Source organism: Hyla sarda, chromosome 4 (genome assembly GCF_029499605.1).
Source record: "Hyla sarda isolate aHylSar1 chromosome 4, aHylSar1.hap1, whole genome shotgun sequence".
NCBI lineage: Eukaryota > Metazoa > Chordata > Amphibia > Anura > Hylidae > Hyla > Hyla sarda.
The window spans coordinates 280,468,888-280,492,432 of record NC_079192.1 but is presented as its reverse complement, the minus strand read 5'-3'; the positions used below and the strand labels follow the sequence as shown (position 1 = coordinate 280,492,432).

At 43.0% G+C, this 23,545-nt stretch overlaps 1 protein-coding gene across 1 annotated transcript in view; it reads right to left on the bottom strand.

Annotated features, from left to right (window-relative positions):
* Window positions 1-17,957, bottom strand: part of LOC130369295 (solute carrier family 23 member 2-like) — a 346,990-nt gene extending 329,033 nt beyond the window's left edge. The window contains exon 1 of the mRNA XM_056574378.1: window positions 17,859-17,957. Within this exon, the coding sequence (XP_056430353.1) occupies window positions 17,859-17,876 (18 nt within the window). The 5' untranslated portion in view covers window positions 17,877-17,957. The remainder of the gene's footprint in view (window positions 1-17,858) is intronic.
* Window positions 17,958-23,545: the final 5,588 nt, after the last annotated feature.

Sequence of the window (23,545 nt, the reverse complement as noted above, 5' to 3'; positions counted from 1 at the left end):
CCGCATCGCGAATCGCATCCCGGCTGGAGGCGGTACCGCAGCGCACCCGGTCAGTGGATCTGACCGGGGCGCTGCAGCAACGAGGATGAGGCGAGCGCTCCGGGGAGGAACGGGGACCCGGAGCGCTCGGCGTAACAGTACCCCCCCCCTTGGGTCTCCCCCTCTTCTTGGGGCCAAAGAACCTGAGGAAAAAAAAGTCAATTTTTCCGTGATGAGGTCCGATGCACATTAGGAGGGGTTCTGTGCGGAAACGCATGAGACAGTCCAATCTTTTATTGTTAATACAATAGATGTAGAGGGGTCTGGCGAGACTGGTCACAGGGACGTAGAACCTGTTGATAAGAGAGGCAAAAAAAAAATTTCCTGCAGATCCGGAATCCAAGGAGACCATAGTAGAGAAGGAGAAGGTAGAGGCAGATATCCGCACAGGCACAGTAAGGCGTGGAGAAGCAGAGTTGACATCAAGAACTGTGTCACCTTTGTGCGGAGTCAGCGTACGTCTTTCCAGGCGGGGAGGACGGATAGGACAATCCTTCAGGAAGTGTTCGGTACCGGCATAGTACAGGCAAAGATTCTCCATGCGGCGTCGTGTCCTCTCTTGAGGTGTCAAGCGAGACCGGTCAACTTGCATAGCCTCCGCGGCGGGAAGCACAGGAACGGATTGCAGAGGACCAGAGGAGAGAGGAGCCGGGGAGAAAAAACGCTTCGTGCGAACAAAGTCCATATCCAGGCGGAGCTCCAGACGCCATCCGGAAGAACGCATGTCAATGCGAGTGGCAAGATGAATGAGTTCATGTAGGTCAGCAGGAGTCTCTCGTGCGGCCAGAACATCTTTAATGTTGCTGGATAGGCCTTTTTTAAAGGTCGCGCAGAGAACCTCACTATTCCAGGACAACTCGTAAGCAAGAGCACGGAACTGAATGGCGTACTCGCCAATGGAAGAAACACCCTGTTCCAGGTTCAGCAGGGCAATCTCGGCAGAAGAAGCTCGGGCAGGCTCCTCGAAGACACCACGGACCTCAGCGAAGAAGGACTGGACTGTGGCTGTGGCAGAATCATTGCGGTCCCCATCAAACTTGTCCGGCAGGGACAAGCAGGGGTTAAGAACGGCCGGTTGCTGCGGAGGAGTTGCAGGAGCCGGCGGAGGAGATGGTTGTTGCAGCTGTAGCTGTGACTGAAGTTGCTGTATCTGCGGCAGCAGCTGCTGTGACTGAAGTTGCTGTATCTGCGGCAGCAGCTGCTGTAACTGTGACTGAAGACGCTGTGTCTCAGAGATCAAGTATGCCAGCTGTTGATCTCGTTGGGCGATCTTTACGCCAAATTTGTCCGGCAGGGACAAGCAGGGGTTAGGAACGGCCGGTTGCTGCGGAGGAGTTGCAGGAGCCGGCGGAGGAGATGGTAGTTGCAGCTGTAGCTGTTGCTGTATCTGCAGCTGCTGTATCTGTGACTGAATACGCAGTGCCTCGGAGGTCAAGTATGCCAGCTGTTGATCTCGTTGGGCGATCTTTAGGGCTAGCTGGGCGACCAGTGTAGGATCTTCAGCGGGATCCATGGCCGGATCTACTGTCACGATGCCGGCTGGCAGGAGGTGGATCCTCTGTGCCAGAGAGGGATTGGCGAGGACCGCGCTAGTGGACCGGTTCTAAGCCACTACAGGTTTTCACCAGAGCCCGCCGCAAAGCGGGATGGTCTTGCTGCGGCGGTAGTGACCAGGTCGTATCCACTAGCAACGGCTCACCTCTCTGACTGCTGAAGATACTGAAGATAGGCGAGGTACAAGGGAGTAGGCAGAAGCAAGGTCGGACGTAGCAGAAGGTCGAGGCAGGCAGCAAGGATCGTAGTCAGGGGCAACGGCAGGAGGTCAGGAACACGGGCTAGGAACAGACAAGGGAACGCTTTCACTAGGCACTAAGGCAACAAGATCCGGCCAGGGAGTGCAGGGGAAGTGAGGTAATATAGGGAAGTACACAGGTGATCACACTAATTGGTAATTGGGAAGATTGGGCCAGGCACCAACATTGGTGCACTGGCCCTTTAAATTGCAGAGACCCGGCGCGCGCGCGCCCTAGGGAGCGGGGCCGCGCGCGCCGGGACAGGACCGACGGAGAGCGAGTCAGGTACGGGGACCGGGGTGCGCATCGCGAGCGGGCGCCACCCGCATCGCGAATCGCATCCCGGCTGGAGGCGGTACCGCAGCGCACCCGGTCAGTGGATCTGACCGGGGCGCTGCAGCAACGAGGATGAGGCGAGCGCTCCGGGGAGGAACGGGGACCCGGAGCGCTCGGCGTAACACACACCTTTGCCACTTTCACATTGCCTTACCTTACTACTTATGAATCTAAACAATGTGTTGTCATTATGATACCACTCTACCAGAACAGTTGAGTGTACAAGGCTATAAAAGTAATCCAACCATTTGGAGTGCCTTAAAACTTTTATTCCTTATATTGAAATACACTCCAAATAGTCTTAAAGCCGTTATTAAGTACCTGCCAGACAGTAATGGACATGCTTAGGAAGGATCTATGCTTGTCTTAGGGCTAAATGGCTATGTTGTGAGATTAATATAACGCTGAGGACATGTTTTTATGAACAGCCAGTTCCAATTTCCTGTTGAAGTTCGATCCCATAAACTACAAGGCACATGATTCCTTGTAAGTGTGAGGTCATTTTCCTCCCACCCATTGAAACACACCTGTGATCCTTTCCATGCAATAGACCAGTGTTTTCAGACCTGGATGCCTTCAGCTGTTACAGAATGATCTTCCTCCCACCCAGAGGTCATTCCACTCCTTCTGAACCGTTGACTACTGATGTAATGTACTGCAACTGAGAAAAGCTGAGATGGCACTCATTTTGTATGCTATTAAAAATAAACACTGGGGCAAAAAACAAAGAAGAATTGCGAGACCACCATGAAGCACAGGTACAGACACTATATTGTGAACTACACTAACTTTACAGCCACTGTAGCAGAGTCAAATCCCGGAATACCCCTTCAAATCCACAATAAGTAAACAGCAAACTGCTTGCAGTCTCCAGATGAGAATTCTGAGCTAATTTCAAGAGGGGTATAAATGTTCTGTAGTTATTTAATATTTGTGGTAGACCTTCGGGGGGGGGGGGGTGTATGGTAGTGGTGGTATGGTAACGGTATATGAGGGGTTAATATTAACCCTGTCACACGTGACGCCAGGGTGAGGGCTGGTATTATTGAGGTATAGCTTCGGCCCATCGCCGCCCTTCCCAGAAACGACAGGCGTATGCAGATAATGACTGAAGGTCCACACTGGAGTTAAACTTGAACTGAAGTAAACTTTACTCTTGAACTTGCGGTACATTCAGAATACAGTAACAGTCTCTGTAATACACTTGTATAGACTTCAATGACTGACAGTTGCTGTGGACCTTGCGTCTTTTACAGGTTAACAGAATCAAGGTAATTGGTGCGTGGATCCGTCCGGATTTAGGGGTAGATTAGGTCTGGTAGTTCCGCAGAATGTTTGGGGATTGATACACTCTATAACTATAATTGTTCAGCCGTTGCCACAAGGCTCAGGCCTAACTCACTGTAATTACTGCTGTACAGGTCTTCTCTCATCAAGAGCACAGGAGCAAGAAACCTAAAATGGCTGCCGCGTCCCTTATATGGACAAGGGGTGGAGCCTAATTTGATAGGTCCAAGGTCAGCTGTCACTCACCGTCACACAGGCTTCTGGGTGATCATCTGACTTCCTATACACATAGTAAAACCAAAGCGAGGCTAGAAATACCAAAGTGAGGCCTGGAACGCATCCAGAGTGAGGCTTGGAACGCATCACATGACCCGAGGGCCCTGCGACACCATAGAAACAAGTAATTATCCATTTATTTACATATATTATGCTATTTACATTAACCTATGCATAAATTACTAATTATATACTAGAATAGAGGCGACATGGGGTAGACTGGATTAATAGGGATCCCTACGTCCTAGGGACTCTGGCTATGGGGACCCATAAATAAACAAGTACCGTATAGAATGTGGTAATGGGACACCACATATTGTTGTCACCAGTGATTGTGATCCAAGGAAAAAAGTCGGTGAGATGGAACACCAATGTCATATTCCTCTCCATTCCACCCCAAAAGAACAATATTTCATCCTCCCAGGTTTAATAGGGGGATGAGCAGAAAGACCACTGCAAGCTATTTTTAGACACCAAACTTCTGGCACAGGGGTTGTACGATGGTTACATGGCATTGTCACATGATGTGACATGACCCGGTGGAGGAATGTAACGCCCCAACTGGTGTGGACCAACTGTTCTACTTACTGGTTTGGCTTTGGGCCAGACTTGGGAGCGTATTCTAATTGTTCACCTAGTTGTCAAACTTTGTGCCAATCCAGTATACAGAAGCTGGACTTCAGCTGTAAGGGAGACACTGGTTCGCTACCACAAGAGTTGTCCCGGTAAGTGGCAGCTGGTCAGGCAAGCCAGAACGCCCATAAAAAAAATAAAAATTACAGATTTGTAGACAAATCACACAAATTGTAGTCTTTCCATTACTATTTACTATAATAACTATGATTGAAACAGTAGCATTAACCCCAGGCTGAGCTATAAAGTATGCTTACGGCAAGGTTCAAGTTAAGGAGTATGGCACAGGTCTAGGAGCCAGGCCTACACCAGACCTGGCAAATGCTGGCTGCTATGTGCACACAACGCCCAACAGTAATGACCATGATTGTTCATTTAAGTTTATAGAGGGAGCGATCAATAGTGATCGCGACAAATAAACAGTATTTAGATGGGTCATTGGTCGTTTAGTGGACTGATCTGTACCCTGCAATATTATTGTAGTGTGTCAATCAGTTATCATGATAGCTCACTGGCAGGCCTTGATGCCTGCAATTAGAAAATACATTGCGCAAAAAAATAAAGGGAACACTTAAACAACACAAATGGAACAGACAACAGGTGGAGATTATAAGCAATTAGCAAGACACCCCCAATACAGGAGTGGTTCTTCAGGTGGTGACCACAGACCACTTCTCAGTTCCTATGCTTCCTGGCTGATGTTTTGGTCACTTTTGAATACTGGTGGTGCTTTCACTCTAGTGGTAGCGTGAGACAGAGTCTACAACCCACACAAGTGGCTCAGGTAGTGCAGCTCATCCAGGATGGCACATCAATGCGAGCTGTGGCAAGGTTTGCTGTGTCTGTCAGCATAGTGTCCAGAGCATGGAGGCGCTACCAGGAGACAGGCCAGTACATCAGGAGGTTGGGGGAAGGCAACAACCCAGCATCAGGACTGCTATCTCTGCCTTTGTGCAAGGAGGAGCAGGAGTTGCACTGCCAGAGCCCTGCAAAATGACCTCCAACAGGCCACAAATGTGAATGTGTCCACTCAAATGGTCACAACCAGACTCCATGAGGGTGGTATGAGGCCCCGACGTCCACAGATGGGGTTGTGTTTACAGCTCAACACCGTGCAGGACATTTGGCATTTGCCAGAAAACACCAAGATTGGAAAATTCGCCACTGGCGCCCTGTGCTCTTCACAGATGAAAGCAGGTTCACACTGAGCACATGTGCCAGACATGACAGAGTCTGGAGACACCATGGAGAACGTTCTGCTGCCTGCAACATCCTCCAGCATGACTGGTTTGGCGGTGGGTCAGTAATGGTGTGGGGTGGCACTTCTTTGGGGGCCGCACAGCCCTCCATGTGTTGGCCAGAGGTAGCCTGACTGCCATTAGGTACCGAGATGAGATCCTCAGACCCCTTGTGAGACCATATGCTGGTGCGGTTGGCCCTGGGTTCCTCCTAATGCAAGACAATGCTAGACCTAATGTGGCTGGAGTGTGTCAGCAGTTCCTGCAAGAGGAAGGCATTGATGCTATGGACTGGCCCGCTCATTCCCCAGACCTGAATCCAATTGAGAACATCTGGGACATCATGTCTCGCTCCATTCACCAACGCCATATTGCACCACAGACTGTCCAGCAGTTGTCCAGCAGGAGCATGTCCAGGCATTGTAGGGAGGCATACGGGCACGTGGAGGTCACACACACTACTGAGCCTCATTTTGACTTGTTTTAAGGACATTACATCAAAGTTGGATCAGCCTGTAGTGTGGTTTTCCACGTTGATTTTGAGTGTGACTCCATATCCAGACCTCCATGGGTTGATAATTTTGATTTCCATTGATAATTTTTGTGTGATTTTGTTGTCAGCACATTCAACTATGTAAAGATGAAAACATTTCATACAATTAGTTCATTCATTCAGATCTAGGATGTCTTATCTTAGTGTTCCCTTTATTTTTATGAGCAGTGTATATTCCTTGCACTTATCAAGTCAAATGCAAGTTTGTGTCTTTATTCACAAGGAATCATATTGTAAAAATGATGCATTAAGGCACTCTGACCTTGTTCAGCTAGCATTGGCATAGCACAGATGAGTGATATAGGCGATCCACTTGTTCAGATTGCCAGTCCAATGGCATTGCTCCAGTTCTCACCATGTGATGCACTCCCACAACTCTAATGAGGACATCCCTTTTTCATCCCGCAGCCAATCACTGGCCTCCGCAGTAGTCAGTAAAATGCAGAGATCAGTGATTGTCTCCAGGGAACACCAGGGATGTTATCGGGAGAGCAGGGAGACTACATCAAGCAGGGACAAAACAGGCAGGGGTGAGGAGTAGAGCAGTATTGTTGGATTCAAAATAAAAACATATGCATATCCTGCATTTCGTTATTTTAAAACCTGGCCAGGATGTCCTTTATAAATAGAACTAAGGAAACTCCTTTAAATATACAGTATCTACAATAAAAAATAAATAAAAAAAAAGCTGCATATGAGACAGGTTTACCAAAGACTTCAACAGTGTTCTTGAAAAGCCTTTAGGACACAATATGCTATATTTTTTATAACACTTAAGAAAAATATGATACATTTTCTTTTATTAACCACATTCCTGGTAAACATAAATTTCAGGAAATTGTAAAAGCTATTTTGTTCATTAACTGGTAACAAAATTCCATTTACAAAATACTATTGTAAGGGGTCAGTTATTTAAATAACAGACCACATAACTAATAGGCTTGAACAGATTCGAAAAGCATTTCATATATTTTTTTTTTTTGCTATGTATTTATTGTGGAGCAAACACTTTTTTCCCCATATGTCTTTACTATAAAGTGTGCTTATTTTTCTTTTAGGCTAAGTTTCCACTGATCGCCGCGTCTGAAGCGAAAGTGAAACTATACTGGCTGCTCAGTCGGGCTGTTCAGGACCGCCGCGGTGAAATCGCGGCATCCCGAACAGCTTACAGGACAACGGGAGGTACCCTACGTGCCTCCTCAGTGTCCGATTGGCAAATGACTGCTCTGTGTCCGAGATCCAGGCGTGAGCAGTCAAATGCCGATAACACTGATCACAGGCGTGTTAATACGTGCCATTGATCTGTGTAAAAGATCAGTGTATGTAACATTATAGGTCCCTATGGGGGCTATAACATTGCAGAAAAAAAGTTTAAAAAAAAAGTGTTAATAAAGATCATTTAACCCCTTCCCTAATAAAAGTTTGAATCACCCCCTTTTCCCATTAAAAAAAGTAAAACAGTGTAAATAAAAATAAACATATGTGGTGTCTGAACTATAAAAATGAGGGGAGTTTAAACTCTTCTTGCATCCGCTGGAAGTCCCCAGTTTCGGGAGCACTACTATTCCACGCACGCACAGAGCCTCGTTCACACGAGGCACGCCACACTATTCTCACCGCTCCTGCCATACCGCCCTCCGTTGCTGCTTCATCGCTGCATTACTACCTACCAGCTTACCACCGTCTCCCCGCACCAGCCGATCAGCTGACGATCTTCACCAACTTCCTCCTGACAGGCCAGTGCCACCCGTGCCAGCCGTTAATCGCTAGAGAAGGAGACTCGCACCGCTATTATCTAGCCTAGACGGACGCCGGGCACCACTGGAGGCCTGACACCTCCGTACCAGCCCGCCGGCTGAATCAACCTGACTAACGGTCGCAGGAGTGGTGAGTGGTGCTGTGCACCAGACCTCGCAACTACAAGCTAACTATTATCTTTATCCTGATACAATTTGCAGCACTGTATCACCAATGATTGCTGACAGTAGCAACAAGTAATCTATGCTAATTTCTACATACTGTGCCATCAACGATTACTGCTACATAATCTACACAAGAGTAACACTGTACCATCAGTAATTGATACTGTACACAAAGACAGTATTTAATTGAACTTTACCACAATTTAATTGAACTTTACCACTATTTAATTGAACTTTACCACAATTGGGTGACATTTGAACTATATAGATGCAAGAATTGAGTCTATTGTATTTTTAATATTTTAATATATCCTGATTTATCCAATTGTATATTTAATCTTATCCTTTTACATCATGTTTTAATACCTATTTTCACACTGAGTTCTATGTCTCATGCAAGGGCCCTGCATGGGCAGTGAACATTAGTGACTAACAAATATTTGTGATTAATAAACCACTATTATTTATCTACAGTAAATGAGGCCCAATATTAATGATATCCCATACTCCTCATATCTTTTGTCTCAATTTTTATGCAGGTTTGTTCAGGTTATTCTGGTCATATAGATACGCTTGATGAAATGATGTCTGAGACACCACAACAAAGCAATATAATATACTCCCCATTAGGACAATGCTGAAAGAGAAGCAATCCGTGCACCAAATTCTCATACAAAGTGGGTCACTGAAAAGTTCCCGAAGAACTATAGTGTAAGTGTTGTGTTTTCTTTGGATACTTTCATAATTTACAAAAAAAAATTTCCTTAATTTTACGATAGTTTGACAGTAATACAATATTTATAGTCACTTAAGATTCAGAATGGCACTTGGAAAGATTCAAGGATTTACTAAGTGCTACTTTGTCCTAGTTTACATAAAGCTGCCCAAGTAGTGATACCTGTTGAAGAAAGTATCAATTGTATTCTTCAATGAAAGTGTCTGACTGACCAGGATCTTATTCTTTTCCCCTAAGGGTGCGTTCACACTACGGAATCTCCGCTCACTGAATTCCGTGAGCGGAGATTCCGCCTGGCGGCCGCCGCCGGATATACTTCGGCGCTAGGGCCGCGGGGCACTGAGCCGTCCCCATTGATGGCTATGCAGAGCTTGCGGAATCTGTGCAAATAATGAACATGTTCTTTCTTTGCGCGGAACAATTTCAGCAGCGAAATTGATATGTACATGTTATTATTGTGTTATTTTTATGTTGCACCATATCTTTTTTGTATAGAGTTGCCATCATTTGCCTAAAATAAGTCCTTTTAATAGATTTAATAGATTAATAGATCAAGATTTATGTCTGGACTGTCTAGAAAAAAGTATACCTTTTAAAAAGAAATCTTTCCAATAGGTGTGAATTGTATGCAACTTTACCAACTTTACCCCTTTTTTGATGTACCTTTCACATAAAGAGTGGCATGAATTTGCATCCCTTTTTGTAACATATATATTTTTAGTCTAAAAAAGAAGGTACATGTCTGATAAAGTGCCCAAAGATTGAACCTAACCTTAGAGAAATAAATGTGACATACAGCTTGCATTTGCTACATTAACCATGCGATGCAGGGCATACAACTTGCAAAGTTCAAATGACTACCTTTTTCCTGGTACAAAATCATAGAATGTTGCAGAATCTTGTAATACATTTTATTGGACTAACATTACAGTATTATGTAGAGACAAGCTTTTGGAAGGACTTAAAGGGGTACTCCAGTGGAAAACATTAATTTTAAAATCAACTGGTCCCAGAAAATGAAACAGATTTGAAAATGACTTCTATTTAAAAATCCTAACCCTTCCAGTATTTATCAGCTGCTGTATAATACAGAGGAAGTTGTATGGTTATTTTCTGTCTGACCACAATGCTCTCTGCTGACACATCACTCCGTATCTGGAACTGTCCAGAACAAAGGAGGTTTGCTATGGGAATTTGCTGCTGCTCTGGACAGTCCCTGATATGAGAGCACTGTGGTCAGACAGAAAAGAAATTCAAAAAGAAAAGAACTTCCCCTGGAGCATACAGCAGTTCATAAGTACTGGAAGGATTAAAGGGGTACTCCCCTGGAAAGCTTTCTTTTCTAAATCAACTGGTGCCAGAAAGTTAAACAGATTTGTAAATTACTTCCATAAAAAAATCTTATTCCTTCCAGTACTTATTAGCGGCTGTATACTACAGAGAAAATGCTTTTCTTTTTGGATTTCTTTTCTGTCACGACCACAGTGCTCTCTGCTGACCCCTGCTGTCCATTTTAGGAACTTCCCAGAGCAGGAGAAAATCCCCATAGCAAACATATGCTGCTCTGGACAGTTGCTGAAGTGGACAGTAGAGGTCAGCAGAGAGCACTGTGGTTGTGGCAGAAGAGAAATGTAAAAAAAAAAAAAAACATTTCCTCTGTAGTATACAGCACCTAAAAAGTACTGGAAGGATTAAGATTTTTTAATAGAAGTAATTTACAAATCTGAATTTTTTTTTTAACATGTGTCTGCACTCTTCCCCACCCCCTCAACCCAACCCTATATAAGTAATAGTTAGCTACACAAGGGCCATTTCTTTCCTAGCAGCCTCCCAGTCTGACTGGGAGAGCATGGTAAGTGAGCTGTAGCACCCTGTTCACATTGGTGTGGTGCTGTGCGGCGTCCATTGCTGCTGTGGCGCTGTGTCTGTGGGGAGGTGCGACCCATAGACTGGTTTGAGTGGCATTAGGGCCGCTCTGCCAGTGGGTCGTTCCCCCTGTGGGCACTGGTGTCGCAGCAGTGGTGGTCGCCGCCCAGTGCTACGCCATTTTATGCTAGGGACGTTAGGGACCCACTCTAAATAAGTGGCCTTGACGTGGCGAGTGGGCTTTGTACTTTTTGATCAAAACGTATACTAACAACCTGTTAGTTTTTGAAATTATGCTGTGAAGCAATTAGATCATTATACAAGATTGTAGATGTGCGACCATGTCTGTTTCTTCTACCTGAATTCACATGGAGGGGCATTTACTAATCTTTTACTATGTAGTCTGGTTTTTACCCTGTTTTTTTCTACTTCATTTTTGACTATGTGTGACAAATTTACTAAATTGTTGCACGGCGTTAATAAATTTGGCACATATAGGCAAAAGTGGGAAATTTACTTCATGTAGTAGAAAAAATTGTATGTTCCTTTTTCCTGCTGTCTGAATAGGTTTGGCTGCTAGGTTTCCTTCTGGATCTTTTGTTTTTGAGTTTTTTTTTACCACATCTAAATAATTCAATAACTAAATTGTAGTCATGGCTCAGAATAGTGGTAAACGGCGTTTAGTGTGTGTGTGTGTGTGTGTTTATTACATTTTTTTAACACTCCCTAAATGTACTTACTCTTTTTTTTTTTTTTTTTGTTACTTCTTCTACAGATCCGTGTATCCTGTGGACTCCTTCGGATTCGGTGGACTACTTCGACGACCAGCGTTTTTCTTTGCTTGATGTCAATAAAAATGGTTAACAAAGGCTTGTGGGGGAGTGTTTTTTTGTGATACATTTTTTTTAAACCTGTTGTGTTTTTGTTTTTTTTACTTTACTGGACAGGCTTAGTAGTGGAAGCTGTCTTACAGACAGAGTCCATTACTAAGCTGGGCTTAGCGTTAGCCACAAAAACAGCTAGTGCTAACCCCCAATTATTACCCCGGTACCCAACGCCACAGGGGTGCCGGGAAGAGCCGGTACCAACAAGCCCAGAGCATCAAAAATGGCACTCCTGGGCCTAGGCAGTAACAGGCTGGCATTATTTAGGCTGGGGATGGCCAGCAACAATGGTCCTCGCCCACAATGGTAACGTCAGGCTGTTACTGTTTGGTTGGTATTTGGCTGAGAATAAAAATAGGGGGGACCCTATGTGTTTTTTTTTATATTTAATTATTTATTTAAAAAAGAAAAACGCAGAGGGTCCCCCCTATTTTTATTCTCAGCCAAATACCAACCAAACAGGTAATACCGGGGTAATAATTGGGGGTTAGCAATAGCTGTTTTTGTGGCTAATGCTAAGCCCAGCTTAGTAATGGACTCCGTCTGTAAGACAGCTTCCACTACTAAGCCTGTCCAGTAAAGTAAAAAAAAAAACACAACAGGTTTAAAAAATTTTTTTTTACAAAAAACACTCCCCTACAAGCCCTCGTTAACCATTTTATTAAAATCAAACAAAGAAAAATGCTGGTCATCAAAGTAGTCCACCGAATCCGAAGGAGTCCACAGGATACACGAATCTGAAATGAGAAGAAAAAGAAAAAAAATGGGTTAGTACATTTATTATCACCTGCTCACAGATCTCCCGCCCCGCACGACTACAACTGCCAGCATGCCCTTACAGTAAGGACATGCTGGGAATTGTAGTTGTGTGGTGCAGGAGATGTGTGGGCAAGTGACAAGTTTGTCTCCTGCCCCCAGCTGCAGGACTACAACTCCCAGCATGCCCTTACAGTAAGGTGGGGCAGAGGCCGGGCACAGTGTTTCCCAACCTCGGAGTTGTAGTTTTGCAACATCTGGAGGCACCCTGGTTGGGAAACACTGCTTTAGGCCAAAGGCTGTCCAGGCATGCTGAGAGTTGTAGTCTTAAAACATCTGGAAGCACCCTAGTTGGGAAACACTGTTTCAGGCCAGTGTTTCCCAACCAGGGTGCATCCAGATGTGTCAAAACTACAACTCCCAGCATGCCTGGACAGCCAAAGGCTGTCCAGGCATGCTGGGAGTTGTAGCCTTGCAACATCTGGAGGCACCCTGGTTGGGAAACACTGTTTTAGGGCTTGGGCAACTTACCGGCTTCTGTAGGATCCAGCGCCGCACGACATTGCCGCAAGACACTGCCACGCGACAGTGCCGCCCGACAATCTCCGTCACCGATCGTCGCTGGAGCCTTGGAAGGGTAAGGGAACGTCTTCATTGGTCCCCTTCAGCTGTTTAGTTTTGCAACAGCTGGAGGACTACAGTTTACAGACCACAAACCAGTGGTCTGAAAACTGTGGCCCTCCAGCTGTTGCAAAACTACAACACCCAGCATGCCCTGACAGCCAAAGCCTTTGGCTGTCAGGGCAGGAGCCCGAGCTGACATTACAGTGCAGCCGCCCGGGCTCCTCATACTGCCTCCCCGCTACCCTCACTTATGGGGACAGGATATACATCCCCCCCTTGTCTCCTGCTGCTACAAGACTACAACTCCCAGCTTGTCCTCACTGTAAGGGCTTGCTGGGACTTGTAGTCTTGCAACAGTTAGCAGACAGATGGGAGTTGTGTGGCGCTGGCAGATGAGAGGGGGGGATGTAAATCACTGCAGTGTCCCTGTAGCGAAGTGAGGGTAGTGGGGAGAAAGTATGTCGGAGCCCGGGCGGCAGTAGCTTTTCCTGCTCCATGTTGGAGCTGGAGTAAATTTAGTCAATTTTTACGGCCGTTGCGACTGTTTATTGCGCAGCTGCGACTGTCGCAGTTAATAAATACCTGACCACTGCAAGTCAAAAATGCAAACTAGCGTAAATCAAGCGGGGAAAAAAATTTGACTTTCTAGCTCTTGCTAGAGAAAGTCGCACGAAAAATAGGTTAGGCGCAATTGCGACAATTTAGCACCAAAAATAGTCAGAAAAAAATGACTAAACCCCTTAGTAAATGCCCCTCATAGTGTTTTCTATCCCCTCCTTTTTTTTTTTTTTAACATGTGTCTGCACTCTTCCCCACCCCCTCAGCCCAACCCTATATAAGTAGTAGTTAACTACACAAGGGCCATTTCTTTCCTAGCAGCCTCCCAGTCTGACTGGGAGAGCATGGTAAGTGAGCTGTAGCACCCTGTTCACACTGGTGTGGTGTGGTGCTGTGCGGCGTCCGTTGCTGCCGTGGTGCCGTGTCTGTGGGGAGGTGCGACCCATAGACTGGTTTGAGTGGCATTGGGGCCTCTCTGCCAGTGGGTCGTTCCCCCTGTGGGCACTGGTGTCGCGGCGGTGGTGGTCGCCGCCCAGTGCTACGCCATTTTATGTTAGGGACCCACTCTAAATAGGTGGCCTTGACGTGACGAGTGGGCTTTGTACTTTTTGATCAAAACGTATACTACCAACCTATTAGTTTTTGAAATTATGCTGAAAAGCAATTAGATCATTATACAAGATTGTAGATGTGCAAACATGTCTGTTTCTTCTACCCGAATTCACACTGTGTTTTCTATCCCCTCCTTTTTTTTTTTTTTTGAACATGTGCTGCACTCTTCCCCACCCCCTCAGCCCAACCCTATATAAGTAGTAGTTAGCTACACAAGGGCCATTTCTTTCCTAGCAGCCTCCCAGTCTGACTGGGAGAGCATGGTAAGTGAGCTATTACACCTTGTTCACACTGGTGTGGTGCTGTGTGGCGTCCGTTGCTGCCGTGGCGCGGTGTCTGTGGGGAGGTGCGACCCATAGACTGGTTTGAGTGGCATTGGGGCCGCTCTGCCAGTGGTTCGTTCTCCCTGTGGGCACTGGTGTCGTGGCGGTGGTGGTCGCCGCCCAGTGCTACGCCATTTTATGCTAGGGACGTTAGGGACCCACTCTAAATAGGTGGCCTTGACGTGGCGAGTGGGCTTTGTACTTTTTGATCAAAACGTATACTAACAACCTGTTAGTTTTTGAAATTATGCTGAGAAGCAATTAGATCATAATACAAGATTGTAGATGTGCGACCATGTCTGTCTTCTACCTTAGTTTACAAATCTGTTTAACTTTCTGGCACCTGTTGATTTAAAAAAAAAATGTTTTCCATGGGAGTACCCCTTTAAGATTTTTAAATAGAAGTGATTTACAAATCTACATAATGTGTAGAGACATATATGAAATGTCCGGCACAGCTCCGGCAAGCGAGGGCGGTATGCAGTAATGGTAGGATCCGTATAAAGGAGTACGGTGAGACCAACACAGGTGCTAGTACAGGGTGCAGGTAAGAAAGGCACAAATCGCTGTAGTGTCCAATCAGTAAAAAGTGCAGTTTTCTTTTACTGTTTTGATTTACAAATCTGTTGAACTTTCTGGAACCAGTTGATTTAAAAAAAAATAATAATTCTACGGATTACCCCTTTAATAAAGAAAGGACTCCTAAAAGCTTGTCTCTACCAAATACTGTTAGTCCAATAAAAAAAATATTACAAGATTCTGCAACATTCTATGATTTTGCATTTGTATGACTGGAGTTATAAGTCTACGTCAAACGACTTTATTCCAGGTGAAAGAATGCCATTCATATCTAGTAAGAATGATTGAACTTACCTACTTAACATTTTTTGAAAGGCAGATTTTACATATTTCCAGGCAATCTAACAAGGAGCTGAACCAAACTATACATAATGTAATTAAAGAATATTTTGTAATCATTGCTAAATGTCACTAGGTAACATAATGTCTGCTGACACTATACATGGCAACAAACAGAGATGAGCAGATGTGTCGGGATATGATTCACAGATTGTTTTGTTAATTTTCTCTGTTTTTGATTTTTTAACAAATGATACAAGTGGAAAGCTGGAATTGTTTGGCTATGAAAATGAGCAATGTGGAAATGAAACTCGAACCTGTCCAAAATGGTTCACTCATCACGAAAATAAAATAAACAGATCCCTTACAGATGAACAAACTATTTGGGTAAATTTCAATTTTCTACTTATTCTAAACACTGGTTGGCCAGGGAATCTGGCTTTTATGTCACAAACATAATGTATAATAAATCTGTCTAGCTATCTGTCTGTCTATTTGTCTATAGGCAAACTAGCAGTTTAAACATATCAGTTGACAGTGAAAGGAATGTGTTCTAATATAAAATGCATATGGAAAGTTTTCAGACCCTTTAACTTTTTTCACGTTTGTTACGTTGTGGCTAGAGTTAAGTGAACTTTTTAAAAGTTTTTTAAACCAAACTTTCTGAAAAAGTTTGTTTTGTAGTGGTGAAGTTCCCTGCAAAAAGTGACTTCAATAAGCTCATAAGGTGTATGACACTGCCTAAGAACTCTTAAGCCCCGTATAACTCTGCTAGGGTTACCTGGAGCCCTGTTGAACATCTCTGAAGAGAGAAATGAAAATGCTGCCAACCGAAAGTCCCTATCCAACCTGAAAGCTTGAGAGAAAAACAGCAACTTATTTCCAATTCCATTTGTGCAAATGTTGGGACATTATACCCAGAGAAGACTGGGGGATGTCATTTTTACCAAAGGTGCTTTACCTAAGTCCTGAGTAAAAGGTCTAAATACTTATGTCAATGCAATACTTTCATTTTTTAACCCCTTAACGACCACGGACGTAAATGTACATCCTGGTTTGGTGGTACTTCGCCCACCAGGACATACATTTACCTCCTTTGTATGACGCGAGCATCTGATCGGTGCTCGCGTCATACACGGCAGGTTCCAGCTGCTAACAGCAGCCGAGGACCCGCCGGTAGTGGCCGACATCCGCAATCACGCGGATGTCCGCCATTAACCCCTCAGATGCCGTGATCTGTACAGTTCAAGGCATCGGCGGCAATGCGCATGATAAAATAGATGATCGGATCGACCGCAGCGCTGCCGTGGTGATCTGATCCTCTGTAATGGCGGATGGAGGTCCCCTCACCTGTCTCCGTCTGTCTCCCAGCGTCTCCTGCTCTGGTCTGAGATCGAGCAGACCAGAGCAGGAGATAGCCGATAATACTGATCAGTGCAATGCCCTATGCATAGCACCAAACAGTATTAGCAACCAAATGATTGCTATAGATAGTCCCTTATGGGGACATAAAAAATATTTTAAAAAGTTGAAAAATGTAAAAATAAAAAGTAAAAAAAGTGAAAAATCCTTTCCCCCAATAAAAAAGAAATTGTCAGTTTTTCCCATTTTACGCCCAAAAAGCGTAAAATCTTTTTTTTTAAATAAACATATTTGGTATCGCCGCGTGCATAAATGTCCGAACTATCAAAATATAATGTTAATTATCCCGTACGGGGAACGACGTAAACGTAAAAAATAAAAAAGGTCAAAAAATGCTGCTTTTTTGTCACATTTCATAAAAAAATATTTTTTTCTAAAGAATGATATAAAAGTTTTATATGTAAATGTGGTATTGATAAAAAGTACAGATGATGGCACCAAAAATGAGTCCTCATACCACCCTATATACGGAAAAATGAAAAAGTTATAGGTGGTCAAAATAGGGCAATTTTAGATTACTGATTTTGTACAAAAAGTTTTAGATTTTTTTAAAGCGGTACAAAAATATAAAAGTATCTAGCCAGTCATTTTAATCGTATTTACCCACAGAATAAAGAACACATGTCATTTTTACCATAAATTGTACAGTGTGAAAACAAAAACCTCCAAAATGTGCAAAATTTGGGTTTTCATTTACATTTCTTTTTTCTTTTCTTTTTTTTTGTGTTCGCCATACATTTTATGGTATAAGGAGAGGTTTCATTACAAAGTACAATTGGTCACGCAAAAAACAAGCCCTTATATGGCTCTGTAGATGGAAATATAAAAGAGTTATGGATTTTAGAAGGCGAGGAGGAAAAAACGAAAATGCAAAAATAAAATTGGCCTGGTCCTTTAGGTGAAAATGGGCTTAGTCCTTAAGGGATTAATAAACTAGAAAATATTTCTGACAAATATTCACTTTCTCATTATGGGGTATTGAGTGCAGAATGATAGGGTAAACATATATATATATATATATATATATATATATTTATATATATATATATATATATATATATATATATGCAACCATAGTCAGACATTGTTACATTCTGTCCATCTATACATTATTCAGCCTTGCTTCATTTTCATTGACTTACCTCAATCTGGCCTTTCATTTCTTCGCTATTAAATATATTCTTCTTATCAGAAGTAATTTTTCCGATGTTGACCACAGCATTGCACAGCCAATAATCATCTGTAAGACCTGACAGTCATATTCAAAACAGTTAGTTAAAACAAAGCTTGGATGTAGCCTGATATTCTTAATTATTTACAAAGTTTTTTTTTTTCTTTTCTCCACATGTAATTGCTTTTGATCCCTTGGTTTATTTTTCTAGCTAATGTTTATCTTTAACTGAGTTTAGACACAGTAGACAGCCAAAATCTAATTCAACTAATTAACCCCTTAGTGGCCTAGTAAATTTACAGCATATTTCCCATGTTTTTCTTTTATTTTTTTTCTTCATCATTCGAAAGATCAATAACTTTTTTTTATTTCTTTTTTGTCAATATGGCCACATGAGAGATTGTGTTTTACAGGACAAGTTGTACTTTTTACAGGCAACGTTTTGGAGTTCATATAACTTAATTGTACAGTGGTGCCTAATAGCAAATGTAGTGAGTAAGCAGTAATGTATACAGCCACCCAGAGGTAGGCAGGGATGCTTACCCCCACTAGTCAATTTTCAGGATTAGGTGCTCTTCATCCGGCCCAGTGCATGTATATGTCTGCATTCATATTGCTCTTCGAATTCTAATGAAATCTGACAGCTAATTCCAGTGAATATACAAAAAATACATTTTAAGAGATTGGTTCATCTGTACTGTGTTTATATACTTTATGTTCACATTTGAGATTTCATCATGAGATGCAAATATTTAAAATATGGGTCATTCATATGATAACAGCTTTCACCGTCAGTCCCATAAGCTGCCCACAATCTGTGTACTTAGACAGGAAGGTTTGTTTTTTCATTTTGCAGTTTAAAAAAAAAAAAAATATATATATATATATATATATATATATAACATTAGGTTAATTTTTGATGAAAATATGGGGTGCGTTATTAGTATTGTCTTACATTTAAACAGTTTAGGATTAGAGTAAGCAGGCAAAAGATGAATTGTGATAAATTTGGAAGTAGAGATAGGCAAACTTCGGCAGGTTTGCAGAATTTTGACAGTTAATTTCTGAGTGAATAAGTTTGACGTAAAGCCCTATCCTTAAAACTTGTGTATAAAAATGCCTAAAAGCCCTTAAAGGGGTACTCTGGTGGTCAACGTGTTTTTCCCGTTTTGATTTACCCTGTTTGTTTTGTTTCATTTCTATTCTTTGTTGTTTAGGCAACTCTATTTTTGTTCTTTGTTGTCTTTTTATCCCTCACTTTGTTTTCCTATCTTTGCTGCTATTTCCTGTTTCTTGCTGTGCTGAAAACTACAAATCCCAGCATGCCACATGCTCCTTTTTTTTTTTTTGGTTTGTTTGTTTGTTCCACCCTTTACCCATCCTACTATTTTCCCGGGTCGGCCCCCTTATACACAGCACACTAATATAATCAGCCCTGGTTGGGATACACTGGCATACACACACAAAAGGGACTACAACTCCCAGCATGTGTCATTCAGGAGTCTTCAGTATAACACCAGCATGCTGCCTCTGTAGTCTCCTGGGGGTTGTAGCACACCACACCTCTTTAGGGCATACACCAATGTTTCCCAACCAGGGTGCCTCCAGGTGTTGCAAAACTACAACTCCCAGCATGCCCTGATATCCTTTGGGCATGCTGGGAGTTGTAGTTTTGCAACAGCTGTGTATGTGTAACATGATGTGTATGCTGAATAGGCTAGAACAGCGTTTCCCAACCAGTGTGCCTCCAGCTGTTGCAAATCTACAACTCCCAGCATGCCCAAAGTCTGTCAGGGCATGCTGGGAGTTATAGTTTTACAACAGCTGGAGGCACACTGGTTTGTAAACACTAGCACACATAACTAACACACATAACAGGGACTACAACTCCCAGCATGTGTCAATTAGGAGTCCCCCCTCCCCCTTCACATATAGAGATCATTCCCAGTATGAGATTTATTCCCCTGCAGTCCATACATCCCCAGCCCGCGCACCTTCTCATCCTCCCCTTCAGATAACACTTATCTTCTCCTGTGCATCTCATGCAGAGAGAGAAAAAAAAAAGCTATGACATCTTGTCCACAGCAGACTCAGAACATGGCCGCTGTAGACAACAGTAAAAGAACTACAGAACTTCCTGCCCAACAAACAGGTAAGCAAAACACACACATGCTGCCAAAACATATAACACATGTATATTGCAAAAAAACAAAACTCACAAAGAAGATGCCATATAGTCAAAAAAATTTACCCCTTTAAACCCTGTATAAGTTTACATTGCGTTATCTTCGGTAAGAAATATTTCAGCTGGAGATTCCAGTTGAATTAGCCAGTGCTTGGACTGCAGGGACGTTGCCGCACCCATAGTCAACAATGTGTTTCACACGTATTTCTCTGAAAGGCTGACCGAGGTCATTCTTACTGCAGATAACATTCCAACAAGTAAACTTAGCAGAGGAAATCCTTTGACAGCAATGGGACTCTGCTACACCGGAAATTCTGGGCAGAATTTTTCTTGACAATTTGGAGTAGAAGCAGCAGGAGTGGTGGTAGATTAGCTGGATCAGCAGAAGTAGAGTTTAAAACAAAGTACAGGACAGGGGATTTGTGCTTACTTAGGTCCAGTAATAGTGGGTGTTAGCAAGGGTGGTGAACTGGTTGCTGTAGTAGCAAATCTACAGGAGGGGGTTGTGGACCACAGGTAGTAGTACTAGTGAGTCGACAGCAGTAATTCTGCCATGCCATCTTGTATTTATGCATAATTATTTTACACATGTGCTGTCATTGTGCGTGGGCTGTCTCAGGCTAGCGACATCATTGTAAATGCAGATCAAGGTGCCATAATTAGTTCTATGGTGAGTGATTCCTCCTGCTCCATGTTTACATATACTGATTAATATTAATCTGTGTCCTTGATTAATTAATAATTATTTATGCATTATTAAGATGTTTTACATGAGATGCACTGGTATGCACTTTTTATATAAGTATAGCAAAACTAATTCATTTTACACATGTGGTAAATTTATATATTATATTCACTTGTATTTTATATATATATATATATATATATATATATATATATATATATATATTGTGATAAGGTGAAAGGCATCATGGTGGATGGGCAATATGTGTCAAAAAGGCTCCTTACCTTGGTGAAGTAAGAGCCTGTATTTATTCAGTGTCTGTGCTGCATTGCAGTCTGACACTGTGGCCTTAGTATGGCTGGAAGGCCAATCCGGGAGGGCTCTTACTGGGAATGACCAAGTACAGGGTGGGGGTCATTCCCCACAATCCAGGCCACCTTTTGTTGGCCTTAAAGGCAACCTGTTTCACCAGGTGAGGGGGATGGCTAGTTGCAGCTCACACTGCCAGAGAGAGCTGCATGTGGAGTTCTTCCCTGCGTTTGCTCCAAGGTTGGAAGCTGGTGAGCAGCCTGCCTGGAGGCCCGGAAAAAGATTTGCTTGATGCCGCATGGCATGGTCTGAGGTGTGAATAAACACCTAACGAATACAGGTGGACTTTGTTATGTTTTCCATTGTTCTGCATTTAAAGACTGTTTGCTGTGTGACAAGTGTAAATAAAAGAAACAAACGTGAGTGAGGCAGCAGGGAGCCTGGGCACTGCTGGTATATACTCAGCTGAAGAACTGTCAGACACAAAGTATGGATGGACGGGGTATGGCAGGGGTGCAACAGTGGCTATAACAGAGTCCAAGTATGTAACCAATGCGTAGAAAAAACAGAAGCCAGTGCACTCACCCGGGATGCTTCTGTTTTTTCTACGCATTGGTTACATAAGTGTAAATAAAACACTGAACTTTGATTTGGAAATTACTTTATACTAATCATGTATGTTTTTACACCGGGATGGAATTATTTGGCATAAGAGCATTTCAATGATTTATCATGTGACTGGGTATTTAAACCCTTTATTAATGTGTTTATCACTGAGCCTAAAATTGATACTAATATAGAAATGAAACAATGTTGTGACATCAGTTGATAAACCCATTGTTGTTTGCACAGATACCTGAATGCTGCCCCATTGTGTTTCTATTGAAGTGGACTGTGATCAAGTCTAGGACGCTGGCACCTACATCTATTACTAAGTACTGCTGCATATTTTTGATTATCTATCTATCTATCTACAGTCATGGCCGTAAATGTTGGCACCCCTAAAATTTTTCAAGAAAATGAAGTATTTCTCACAGAAAAGGATTGCAGTATCACTTGTTTTGCTATACATATGTTTCTTCCATTTGTGTGTATTGGAACTAAACCAAAAAGGAGGAAAAAAAACTAATTGGACATATGTCACACCAAACTCCAAAAATGGGCTGAACAAAATTATTGGCACCCTTAACTTATTATTTGGTTGCACACCCTTTGGAAAAAATAACTGAAATCAATCGCTTCTTATAACCATCAATTAGCTTCTTACACCTCTTAGCCGGAATCTTGGACCCCTCTTCCTTTGCAAACTGCTCCAGGTCTCCCTTATTGGAAGGGCGCCTTTTCCCAACAGCAATTTTAAGATCTCTCCACAGGTGTTCAATGGGATTTAGATCTTGACAAATTGCTGGCCACTTCAGAACTCTCCAGCGCTTTGTTGCCATCCATTTCTGGTGCTTTTTGACGTAAGTTTGGGGTCATTGTTCTGCTGGAAGACCCAAGATCTCAGACGCAAACCCAGCTTTCTGACACTTGGCTGTAAATTGCAACTCAAAATCCATTGGTAATCCTCAGATTTCATGATGCCTTGTACACATTCAAGGCACCCAGTGCCAGAGGCAGCAAAACAACCCCAAAACATCATTGAACCTCCCCCATATTTCACTGTAGGTACTGTGTTCTTTTCTTTGTAAGCCTCAATCAGTAAACAGTAGGATGATGTGCTTTACCAAAAAGCTCTATCTTGGTCTCAACTTTCCACAAGATCTTTTCCCAAAATGATTTTGGCTTATTCAAGTTCATTTTATGTCTCTGTGTCAGAAGTGGGGTCCTCCTGGGTCTCCTGCCATAGCGTTTCATTTCATGTAAATGTTGATGGATAGTTCGCGCTGACACTGATGCTCCCTGAGCCTGCAGGACAGCTTGAATATCTGTGGAACTTGTTTGAGGCTGCTTATCCACCATCTGGACTATCCTGCGTTGACACCTTTCATCAATTTTTCTCTTCCATCCACGCCCAGGGAGATTAGCTACAGTGCCATGGGTTGCAAATTTGCACACTGTGGACAAAGGCAAATCTAGATCTCTGGAGGATTTGTAACCTTGAGATTGTTGATATTTCTCCACAATTTTGGTTCTCAAGTCCTCAGATAGTTCTCTTCTCATCTTTCTGTTGTCCAGGATATAACAATGTGTATAGCAAAACATGTTACTGCAATCCTTTTCTGTGAGAAATACTTAATTTTCTTGAAAAAATTCAGGGGTACCAACATTTACGGCCATGACTGTATCTATCTATCTATCCATCCTAAAATGTCACAGCACTCTTTTAACAAGCCGTAATGTAGGGCTGAAAGATTACTGAATATAGTAGTATAACGACCAGATTTTTTTTCTGTGGACTGCTGCAACATAATATATTTAAGGAAGCTTTAATCCAGCTTGAATCTGCTGGAACCATTAGTTCTTCTGTACCAGTGTG